General features: G+C 54.9%; 1 protein-coding gene across 1 annotated transcript; it reads right to left on the bottom strand.

Moving 5' to 3' along the window:
• Positions 1-605: 605 nt before the first annotated feature.
• On the bottom strand, positions 606-1,940 carry LOC311187733 (paraneoplastic antigen-like protein 5; the record flags this gene model as incomplete). The annotated part of the gene is made up of 1 exon (XM_084259057.1): positions 606-1,940. One exon carries the CDS (start codon positions 1,938-1,940, stop codon positions 606-608), a length of 1,335 nt encoding a protein of 444 aa, XP_084115183.1.
• Between the last annotated feature and the right edge of the window lie 10,056 nt (positions 1,941-11,996).

The following is an 11,996-nucleotide window of genomic DNA, read 5'->3' as shown; positions in this document are numbered from 1 at the left end:
GCGCAGGGGCTCGAGGGTGCTGCCTTCCTGGGGCTCCCCTAGAGCGGTATAGATGATCCTGAAGACAGGCTGAATCCTGCGGTCCCCCCTCCGGGGTGTGACCTCCCTGCCCTGCCACCCTGCCTGGCTGGTGCTGGCCCTTTCGGGCAGAGGCATCCCTAGAAAAGGACCCTCAGGGCCCCAGGCGGCCTCTGGGCCCAGCGGCATCCTTAGGTCAGATCCCACTGGGTGGGCTTCTAGGGGTGGCCAGAAGACCGGGCTCATGCCCAGGCCAGAGTTCCCAGCTGCACCCTCTGCCATGCTGGGGGCCCCGCCTGAGGCTTGGGCTCCCCATGTTGTAAAGGTGGTGGCCGCTCGCTTGCGGGGCCGGCCCCTCCTAGGAGCAGAGTGCTGGCCCCTCATTGAGACATGTAGGGCTTGGGGGATGGAGTCCCTTCCAGCTAGCGGGGGGCGTGGGGGCTCAACCAGCGGGGCCTGGTTTCCCTGCCCCACCTCTGCCCCCCCCCAGTCCCCTGCTGTCGGTGGGGACTGCGCCCTCTCCTCCTTAATCTCTCTCAGCAACCCACTGGGAGAAGGGGTTTCTGAGTGTTGTGAGCCTGTGCTTTCTAGGGCTCGGGGTGGCTCATGGCCCCAGCCCCCAACTCGTTTCCCGACTGCTCTACTGCAGGCTGAGGCATCTGCTTGGCCGGAGGTGGGCGCTCCGCCCCGGGGCACACCGCCTGGCCCTGGTCCTCCTCCCCGCTGCTGTGGGAGCAGGACGGCTGCCTGCGCTTGAGCGACAGCCCCAACCCTCTCTGGATGGTCTGGGTGCTGCTGTCCTGGAACAGCCCCTCCTGCAAGACCGCCTGCGGGGGTGGGCCGCTGCTCTCCGCCCCGGCCTGTCTGTCAGAGGCCCTGCGGGCCCTGCCCACCTGCCGCTGCTTCTCCCTCGTCACCGCCATGGTGGTCTCCCACTCCTCCTCATCGCGAACGAGCTTCATTAACTCCAGGAAAGTGGGGGGACACTCTCTCTGATCCAGCAGCTCGAGCTTGCCCCTGAGCGTGGGGGTCGGGGCGGCACGAGCCAGCATGTGTTTCAGGCGGATGGTGTCGCTGCTGCGCACCGACAAGGGGCTGTTCTGCACAGCCTTTTGCAGCAGGGGCTCCAGCCGGAGCAGGAAAGCCGAATTTTTCTCTCCAGCCTTGGGGAAGGTCTGGAGAAACTTAAACTGCGAGGTTCTGCAGTCCTCCTTGCTCCCGAAGATCTGCTTGAGGGCGTCCAGGCACTGCTCTGTGGTGAGGGCCGCGTCGTTGGCCCGGAGCACGCGCATGATGGCCAGGGCCGGGCCGCGCAGGCTCTCCAGCAGACGCCGCCTCTTCTCGGCCTCAGACACTTGCCACAGCGCCATTATCTCGGTGACCTGCTCCAGCCACACCTCAAAGTTCTCGTCCTCTGACGCCGGCTCAGCATTTCCCGAAAACACTTTCAGTTTCCGGTACCACATGCTCTCCTTCAGCAGCGGCAGCGCCGGGGGCCCGAGCAGGCCCAAGCCCCCAGGCTCTGCGCCCTCCCCCAGCGCGCCGAAGCCCAGTGTGATGGCCACGTCTGCCATCCTGCGGCCCTCATCTTTCAGGAAGTAGTTTAGCCTATTGATAAACTCGTCATCTGGGTTACGGGGCTTCACTACCACTTCCCAGGGGCCTCCCTTGCCCGGTATCTGATTGGGCATGGTCGCGTAATTGACCGTGTCGGCCAATTCGATGAAGACCGCCTTAGCGTTGTCTTCCCTCCTGAATATCCTGCCCAGCACCCTGTAGGTGCAAAGGGGGTGCAAGCCTGCCTTCACCGTCTCTTTGATTTCAGCCTCGCTACACTCCACCGGGACCCCCACAATCAGCAGGGCTTTCCTGGGGTCCAGGTCCATCCCTTTGCACCAATCCTCTAGTAGTAACACAGCCATAGCTCCCACTTTTCAGAATATGATCTAACACTGGGGGGGGGATCAGCTCAGAGTTTGAGCAGGACTCAAAGAATTCTGAGTCAATGCCAAGGACAAAGGCAGAAGCGCCCCGGGTTTCCACAGCCTGTAATGCAAATGGGGTGAGAGCATCATGAATGCCTGTCCCCCAACCCCACCAAGAGCCCCTCCTCTGTCCCCATCTCTGCTCCCAGTTCCTGCCTCCCAGGGCTCCCAATCATTTGGTGGAAGTTAGAGCATGGACCCATCTCCCCCCCCCGGCCACGCTTCCCAACCTGACCCCATCCCTGCTGACCTTCTGTGGCAGGGCTTCCTCCTCAAAGTCCGAGGGCTCTACTGTGAGCTGCGAATGCCTGTGGGGGGTGGGTGGGGAAGGCCTGTGTCAGGTGCAAGGTCTGGCGTCTGGGGACACTGACAAAGTCCTCCAGGCCGGAGAGGAGGGGGCAGGTCCCACTCCCCAGCTCAGGGCCCGCAGGCCCAGGGCACTGGACGCGGCTTAGATGGGACAAAGATCGAAGGAAGGAGATGTGCGGTCCCTTTCCTCAGAAAATGCCTGACAGATAAGAAAGATGGCTGGAGCGCTGCGCAGTGCAAAGTGGGTGTGGAGAGCTTGTGACAAGCTGCAGTGTTGCCATGGATACCAAGAACAGCATGGACCATGGGTTTCTATAGCAGAGGGGTGTCATGTGGTAAGGTTAAGGCCCTCAAGGAGCAACAGGTGATGTCACTGCCCTCTAACCAATGAGGCTTCCTAGCAACAAAAAGGAGGGGGGGTGGGCAGCAAGGATCCAGTGCTGAAAACCCAGAGTTTGTACTTTCAAATTAAGTGGATGCTGGCATAAAGGACAGCAAAGGAATTCCCAAAGGATCTGCAGTGCCGCACTGCAGGGGACAGGCCACTCTGGTCTGGAGCTAAGAGTAACTACCGTGCAGTAGCCAGAAGAGTCTGTAAACTTTGGCAAGCAGCCCCTCACCTCCTGCTGTTTGCCAGGGCAAAAGGCCCCTCCTAAGATAGGCCCACCTCACTGCTGGTCACCACACAGAACAGAGTACCACTGGAACCCAAAACCCTAGCTCTGTTCACAGTCAGGCAGGCCTGACCCTGGAGTGGCCCATAGTGCATTACTGTATCTGTCCAGGGCAAGGCAGAGGTATTTTGCTATAGTTCTAGCCCTACTCCTGCTCAGGCTGTGCACAGGGGTCCACAAGTGCCCTGGTGCTGGGATCCAAGAAGGTGCTCAACTGGACCTCCCTGGGAGAGCAGAACAATTCATGAGTAAAACCTGAGAGTTCTCATGAAAAGAGAACTCGTTCAATGTACAGTATTGTGTGGACATTATTTCTCAATAAGATTGGAAAAATTATTTTAAAAGTTGAACCTCAATGAGAAATAATACAATTTCAAAAAGTTAAAAAATAAAAGAACGTGAAAAGAAACCGCCCGTCAATGTCAAGCGCAATCCTCAAGAAAGCTCACGCTCTGCTCCTAGCCACACCCTTTCCAGGCCCCGCCCCTACCCAGCCACCTGCTCTCAAAGCCCCACCCACTGCAAGCCCCGCCCCTGCCTCCCAAGGGCTCGCCCACACTCAGTCCCCGCCTTCCGAAAGTGCACCTCACGCAGCCCCGCCTCCTCCTCACAAAGCCACGCCCACACTCAGTCCCCGCCTTCCGAAGCTCCACCTCGGGAAGCCCCGCCCATACCCAGTCCCCTCCTTGCGAAGCTCCACCTCACGTACGCCCCGCCCCTCAGTAAGCTGCAGCTCTACTGCATTTCTGCGTCCCTGCCCCTACCCAGCCCCGCCTCCACACCAGCTCAACCAACCCTGCCCCCACCCAAGCCCTACCCCTTCTCCAATCCCATCCCCCCACTCAAGCCTCATGGCCAGCCAGGCCCTGCCCCCACTGGAGTTGCCCTGCTCCCACCCATGCCCAAGTCCTTGGTGTCTCCCAACGAGTTCCGCGGTGACGGTCACCCACACACTAAGCACCCTCAGTCCCCCACCTGTGTCCACACCCTCTATCTCATACTCCCTATTAAGACGCAGAAATGAGTGGCCGAGGTCCGGAGAGGCAAGGCCGATGCCACGTTCTCTCTCTGAGAAGGCCCACAACCTCTGTCCTGACTCAGCATGGGGTCCCCTGCAGTTTCCCGGTCAGTAAGGGGCCAGTGGGGTGCCAGGCCCAAGCCAGTGGGGTCACACTGTGAGGCGAACCCTATAGCCGCCAGACCCTTGGACGCAAAGGTCACTGTGGGGATCCCCCGTGGTCAGGGATGTTGTGTGTGCCCCGGGCCCCATGCTGTACCTGCTGGAAAAGCTGCTAGGCCAGAACGCCAAGCTTCTCGACCACCAGACGTCTGTCGCCGCTGATGCCACGGTGCAGACTGGGCGGGAGCTGGGGCTCGAAGAGGCTGTCGGGAAGAGGTGGTTGCGGTTGAGGCCCCCCACGAAGCTGCACACGGCCTGTTCGCGGCTGCGCCCTGGATGCTTCGCGTGGCACTTCCCCCTCCCCCCGCTCTCACAGATGAGCGTCTCCTCACCCCTCCTCCTGCCCAGCCCGCCACGTGCACCCGTACCCAGCAGCCTGCGGGGCTGTGGTTGCACGTGTCAATCCCCCATTGGATGTGAGCTATGGCGCGACACTTGTTCGCTTTCGTTTGAAAATCCCGCGTAGTCAGCACAGAGCCGTGCGCAAAATCCCCCCCACGGCTCCAACCCCCTCCCCAACCTGTATCTTGTATCAAAATGTGGCCCTCTGCAGGGACTGCAGCAGCTCTCCAGGGCATGGAACGTTGCGTTCACCAAGAGATACAAGCCTACGCAAGGGATCCTCTTCTGCCATTATTTTAACTCCACGAGCCAGGATCACACACTGACCACCCAGACTGCCTCCCATCCTTTTCCAAAGCAGGTTTCTTCCCCGGAGGGTAGACCCCCGACATATGGTGTGGGGTCCACCGATGCTTCAACCGGTTCGGGACGGTCCGTGGGTGGGACACGAGACGCAAACAAATCCGATAGCTCACCGTGAAAAACGCACGTCTCGACCTACGTGTTTCCTCCCTCTGGGGTGGCAAGGGGTTAAGCGCCGCAATATGAAGCTGCCCACAGCCTCTGCAGCACCAGTTCGATCCCCGGCCACCGGAGGAGGGTCCCACATGGCGCGCAGACCTCTCCTGCCGCCCGCTGCTCCCCTCAGCAGTGTCCCTCGGTCCTTCTGCCGTTCTTCTCTCCGCTCTGTCTCTAGTGAATCCTCTTACCCTCTGCACCTCTGGCCTACGCCCTAGTTCTTGTATGCATAAATGAATGAATCTTTAAAAAAAAAAAGAAGAAGTCAAGCAGAGAACTCGGGGTACGTTACTCAGTGAGTACACACTGGCACGGTCCGCTAACTCAGGGGCCTTTCCATGCTATGAAAAGACAGTCGCCTGCTGCTGTCAGAGCTCTCTGCCGGGCCGGGCCGTCACACCCAAGGGCTCTTCTAAAGTCAGCCGCTGTCCCGTGAAGTCACCGTCCAGCCACGGGAGCCACCGGCCCCGCGCGCATCCCAGCGGCGACGCCCTGGCAGGTCGACGACTGCTTCTGCTCACCCCTCGGACTCCGCAGCTCCGCGCGTCACCCTCAGCTTCCTCCTCTTTGCTTCCGTCTCACTTTGCCCGAGACCGGGACGACTGCTCTCACCGCTGCTCCTTCCTTTCAAACATGAAAGTTATTAAGGATACTGGCAAAGCTAGATGGAGCGTGAGTCCTGACCAGTCAACGTTAAGAAATAGTCCCTGAAGGGGCCTCCCTGGTGGCGCAAGGGGCTAAGACGCAGCACTATAGCTATGGGCACCCATGCAGCGCAACTTCCATGCCCGGCCAGGGCGCTGACCCGCAGGACACAGCAGACCCCTCCCGTCTGCCCGCGGCTCCCCTCAGCACTGGATTTCAGTGGCTCCTCCTGTTCTGCTCCCCGCTCTGTCTCTGGGGAATCCTCTCACGTACCCCTCCCTCACCTCTGGCCTGCACCCCAGCCCTTGCATACATGCATAAATAAACCTTTAAGAAAAAAAATACCCCTGAAACCAGGTTACATTTTATTACTTTGACTTGCACAGCATAATGATGATTCCATCTTCCTGTGTGCTGTGCAATGATCACCGCGCGATCTCCTGAATGTCGGCCACCAGACACACCGCGAAATGCTTTCTTGTGATGAGAACTTTTAAGCTGGACTCAGCAGCTTGCAGTTCCCCACCAGTGCTCTCCAGCCTCGCTGATCCTCTCCTCCCGGGGCTTATGTGTGTGATATATTTCCTTTTGTAACTACATACATGTATATAATATTTCCTACCGCAGTAATACGTGTATATAATATTTCCTACCAGTTTACAATACAAAATCCCTTCAAGCAGTTTCATTATTATCGACTTAAATATCATTACATGCTTTTATAAATTGAGCACTCTTAAAGTTCCCAGAAATAATGAAATTGAGCTTATTTTGACAAAATTGTATTTCACTATTTTGTCCATCTGTAGCATGTTAGCCTGAAAAGTAGCTTCCAAGACCTTTTGGTGAGCCTTCCTAATCTTGCATTTATACTAAATGAAGCATGCAAGTTATGCAGCATGTGTTTTTGTTAAGGAAGAAGAGGAATTTCATCCAAACATGAAATGATTCCGTTTCAGCTTGAGAGAGATAGAAAGGCAGGACTAGACCTCAATGGATATGGAAAGTTGCAGAAGCTCCACGGAAAAGGAATTTTATTTCTTGTGGTCAAAACTGCCTAAGGTTCAATGAGTTTATTATTGAGATTTCTTAAAATGACTTGCAATATCAAATAGTACACTGGTGCAAAACTAGAATTTGATTTTCTCTGTTAAAATGAAACAAAAATTCTTAGGTTATTGGTGCAGTCTTAATAAATAGAAAACGGTTTTCCCTCACTTTTTGAAGTAAAGATTCTGTGTCTTATTGTTAATGTGAAGAGTGAGGTTTACCCCGGGACTCCCAAATGTGCATGCTCTAAATAGGTTCTGCCATCTGCCACGAGAAGACAGAAGCACTCTTACTGTGAAAGATCTTTACTAGGATTCGTATGCATGGAGAAGGAAGGATAATACTTTTCCGATAAAACACCGTAAGTAACCCATCGCACAGTGGGTAAAGGCCCAGTCAAACAGGGTGGGCCCCGGGGGCGTGGCACTGAGCTCCCAAAGCTTGCCACAAATCTAAGGCACCTTCTGGTGGGGACCCAGAGGAAAGGGGTAGAAGGGGCAGGAGAGTCTGGGCCCGGGAATAAAATCATGGTACAAATCAAGGTAAAGGCTGCACTGTCAGCCTCCCCCTGGCCTGTCGCCCACGTCTCTTCCAAGTGTCTCTACATGTTTTCACTCCATGTGTCCCCTTCCGGGGTCCCTTCCATGTCCCCCATCCAAAGCCACGAAGCAAGCAGGCTTCTCCGCGTGTCTCGTTCCACAGGCCTCCTGAGAGTCTCCCCCAGGACTCTTCCTCCATCTGTTTCAGCGCCTGCTTCCTGCTCAGCGCCACACTGCAGCAGTGGGGCAGGAGACGTGGACCCTGCCCGCGTTCCGGAGACTATACTCTCCAGAGTTATCAGAAATTCTTTTTGCTTAGTATTGATTTTATCAAGTCCTCAATTACTGAAGAGAACCAACTCTTTTCACTTTTGACAAAAACTATGTTACTACCTATATTTGTAAAAATATTTTGCCACTTTGATTTAAATAGTCAAACAGTATTTTGCACTGACCCATGATCTTACTTAACCAAGTAAATCTCCTGAGAACGTTGCTATCTTTTGCCTTCCTAAACTCAAATCCTAGGTGTCATATTTTTTTATCTCAGACCTTATTTTTCAGAGAGGCCCCTGGAAAGTCACAGAGGATCTTTCACCTTGTAAACACAGAGGTGCTGGAAATAATGAGGGTTATTTGACATATCAAGTTGCCTGGGAGGCTCTGTCAAAGCAGATGAGATGTTTAACCTTCCCTGGGTTGAATTCACGTGGGCAACATGTTAATAACACAAACAACACAGAAATTGTATGAAGTGCCCGGAGGTTTGTCACTATCCTGGGTGTCCATGGCATGTCCCGGTGCTGCCTTGCCTGACATTGTAAACATAATGTAAATTTTTCTGGACCCCTCCCCCCCCCACACACACACACACCATCTAGTCAGCAAACTAGCACAGCCATCTTTGCAGCTCCAGCTCGGGCAGGAACGTGCTGCCCGAGGTGTAAAGACGGCCTGCGAAGACAAAACGGCCTAACCCGGGACACCCCGCCTTTGCCTCTCTGTGGTCCCTAGAATGGAAGAGACTCAATCATGTTTTTCTTTCTCTAGCCTCGGCCTATCTTTATGTTATAGAGCAACCCCGATATTAAACGGGTTCCTGGCTGTGGGTCCTCACCCGCGCTTACAAGGGACTTATGAATACTCCACGGCAGGCACACACAGAAGGTTCATAAAAGGTTTATTTACAAGGGAAAAGGAAATAAGGAAAGTGTACAACTCAGGGAGAAAATAGGGAAATAAAGTCTTTCATGCGTCCTACCCGATCCGCCGACCTGGAAACCCAAAGTCACTCCGAGAGCCAAAAATGGGGGAATCCCCAAAGCCCACGTGTCTGCCTTTTGTATCCACCTGGCTGCTGAACCCCACCCTCCGGTCCCAGCCACCTTCCCTTGGGTGGTGATGGGATTTGGAGTTCCCGGTGTCTTTGGCTTTGACCTGGGGTGGGGGTGGAGTCCACAAAGCCTATATGGAATTTGCTTTGGGACATCCTTTTCCCCCTAACAATTACATCAGGGCACCTGAAAACTAGAAGCCCCTCTGACGGAGAGTGATGCATCCTGCCTGTGGACGCCTCACTGTTTCTACCCGTATCAGCAGTTCACGCCGGCGTTTACCGGGCCAGCTGGCACTGGAGAGAGCTGCTGGACTGCTTCCAAGGTTTCAATCCTTACTGTGATTATCTAATAAAATCTTTTTCATGGAGACTTTATTTTCAGGTAACACATCAAACAGGTTTAGAATTAGTGAAACTGCGGTGATATTTTCTGGTTTCTGCTTGTCTTGCGAGAACAGCAGGGCAGCCTTCTGAGTGCCGCAGGCGGGGAAATGTGGCTACCGACGTGAAATGAGGAACAAACCCATTTTTCATAGGTTGCTAGGTGTGTTTCAGAGTGCAGGCCCAGAGGGGTGTCCACTGGCCTTGGGCAACCTGTCATTGCCCCGCCTGGAAAACAGCCATAGAAGATGGACCCAAGACGCCCAGCTCATGGCTAGACTCAGACAACAGTCCCCGGCGGGGCGGGCGCCCCTTTTCATCGCGGTTCTGGACCCAGCCGGGCGTCACTCCATCTCCGCAGGGAGGCGCCGGCCGCTCCCATCTCACATTTTAAAATCTTTTCTTCGCTCCCCAAATCAACACAAACCCTAACCCCCCCCCCCCCCCCCCGTAGACAAGGAGGAAGATTTGGATATTTGTTATCTCCTGCCTCCTTGCTCGCTGACCTGCAATAAGCACCCCGGCTCCCAGCACCCTGCTTCGGTGCTGGGATCTCCGTGGCCGCCAGACACAGCGACCTGAGTTTGTCGTTCAGTTACCGTTTGGCGAGTCCACTGGGAATTCTGTGCCCAGGTTGGACTGGCACCGGCTTGGGCCAGCCCCGGTTTGGGTCAGACAATGGGAATCCGCGGCTGCAGGGCGACATCCGCCCAGGGGACAGGCCTTGACTGTGTCCCCCACGGCGCTGGCGACCCTCGTGCCGGGAGCCTGGGACGGACAAACCCCGGACTCTGGCCGCCTTCAGTTTCACATCAGCGGCCGAGGGGTCTCCGCAGCGCAGCCGCGCAAGTGCCCTTCTCCCCGTTTGTTTTGGTCTCATAGGTCTCTGGGAGACATTTGTGAAGCTTGGAGGGACCGTTATTGGGGGAGTCAGAAAGAATTGTGGGACTCCCCCTTTTGTTTTGACCTTGGGCGTTTGGGTATTTGTGTGAGTTTTGTTCTCTGCAGATTCCTTCTGTCATGGCAAGTCTTAGTCAATCGCAGCTGGTTAGGCTGCTGCTTCTCGAGCTGGCAACCTCAGGGAGATTGCCCGTGGGGGAGCAGACACCCCACCGCCTAGTCTGAGTGACCACCTAGGCAGGTTTGTCCAGAGGCTTGACACCTGCGTTCCTGCCCGGCCCCAGTCCAGCGCTCCAGCCCCCTCCATGCCTTTTCACTTAAACGGTAATAATAATAATGAACCTACTTGTTTTGAAAAAAATGTTGCATGGCACGTCCTGACAGGGGACCCCCGAAGGCCTGCTGCTGTTGACTGGCCTCTCCTATGAGCAGGTTCACTGAACACAATGCCCGCGCAGAGACTAGACCCGGGGCTCGAGAATAAAAAAAGCAGTCCGAATGTCCTTGGCCCCTGACAAGCTGAGAGGCTCCCGGGCGCAGACCCGGGGGTCCGAGCTCGCGGGACTAGTGAGAGGCAAAGTCTCAGAAAAAGAGGGAGATTTTAAAGCGCCACTACCCGGGACTTCTGATACTAGAGAAGCACACCCCGAAACGCCCAGGGGGCGTCGGCACTTGTCCTCTGCCCATGGAAGTCATAAATCAAATCTGGTTTTGAAAGATGAAAATGGGGGCGCGGGAGGGACACCAGGCGCGGCCGTGAAGGACTGAAGAAAAGGTAGATTGAAAACAGAGTCAGTCGTCCAGTTCCCGCTGCTCGAATCTCCCGGGATTGCTTCGACTGTCCTTCGAGACGAGGGAACGTACAGGACACGAATTCAAAGCAAAAGAAACGGCCGTGGACAGCGGGCGAGGGGGCCCGGGGGAGCGGAGGGGGCCGCGGCGTGCTTTCTGGACGCGGACGGACTAGCCAGGCCTCGGCGTTCTTCGCTGAAGGAAGGGAAAGGAACGCGATTTCCGTGATTGCTTCGGAGTGAACAAAGGACGGGACCAACAGCTGCCTGGACAGGGCAAGCCGGAGGCCGCGGCGACGGCACCCGTTTGCGAACTGAGGTTGAGGAAGCGGGACGCGCGCTCAGGAAAAGGGAGGCACCAAAAATAATGTTTTTGTTGAAGAAAAAATTGCCCTCAGGCTGAAACGGATCGTTTTTAAAATGGGGTAATATAAAAAAAAAGGGAATGTCAGAAAACGTATAAAAGGTTTGTGGAAGAGAAACGCTTAAGGAAAGCTTCCTACGTGCCCGCGCCGGATAAGAGCCAACGAGACCGGAAGCTTTACTACTAAGGTGCTAAAGTAAAGCCAAATTTCAATCTTTTCATCTATCCAAAGTGCTAATTTACTTGACTGTAGAGACCATAATGAAATGTTAAAGTGTTTATAAAGATGAAACAAGCCGGGATTTTCTTTTTCAAATCTCAGTTTTTATTTATATATGTTTGACATCACGCTTCATTTTTTTTTACCTTTGCTTTCTTTTCTCAGGGGTCGTCCCCGTCGAGTTCCCACCACCAGGTCCCGGTGCCCGTCGCCACAGTCCCCGGCGCTCTTCCCGCCCTCCCGCTCCCGCACAAGGTCTCTGACATATACAGTGCTCTGCTTATTTCTTCTTCTTCTTCTTCTTATTTCCCCCCGAATGCCTTAGTTGGTTCCCCCATATTCCTCCTGTAAGTGAAACCATCCTTCTGACTGATTTCACTAAGCTGGGAATTGTGAAAGAAAACTGGTCGTCTTGTGAACGCGGGTGCGGGGGGCCGGCTGCAAGTGCTCAACAGTGACCTGAGCTAATGCGAAACACTGCATTTTCCCCTTGCAAGAGCATATAACAGGACGAGAATACCTAGTAGCAGCCATGGAGGCCAATGCATGGGAGGACAGCCACTCCTGAAATGTCTGTGAGAAAATAAACCTACACATCTTATAAGAACAAATTGCTGGATGCATTTAAATCACCCGCGCCGTCTATGAAAACAAGTCTGCCTGAAATGATTCCCCTAAGCTTCCTTCCACCTCCAGGCTCTCGCTGGGCTGCCAAGTTGGGGTCACTTGGAGTGGACAGACCC

Source organism: Talpa europaea (genome assembly GCF_964194135.1).
Source record: "Talpa europaea genome assembly, chromosome: X".
NCBI lineage: Eukaryota > Metazoa > Chordata > Mammalia > Eulipotyphla > Talpidae > Talpa > Talpa europaea.
Note: the sequence above shows the minus strand (reverse complement) of the source record. Positions and strands in the feature narration are given on the sequence as shown.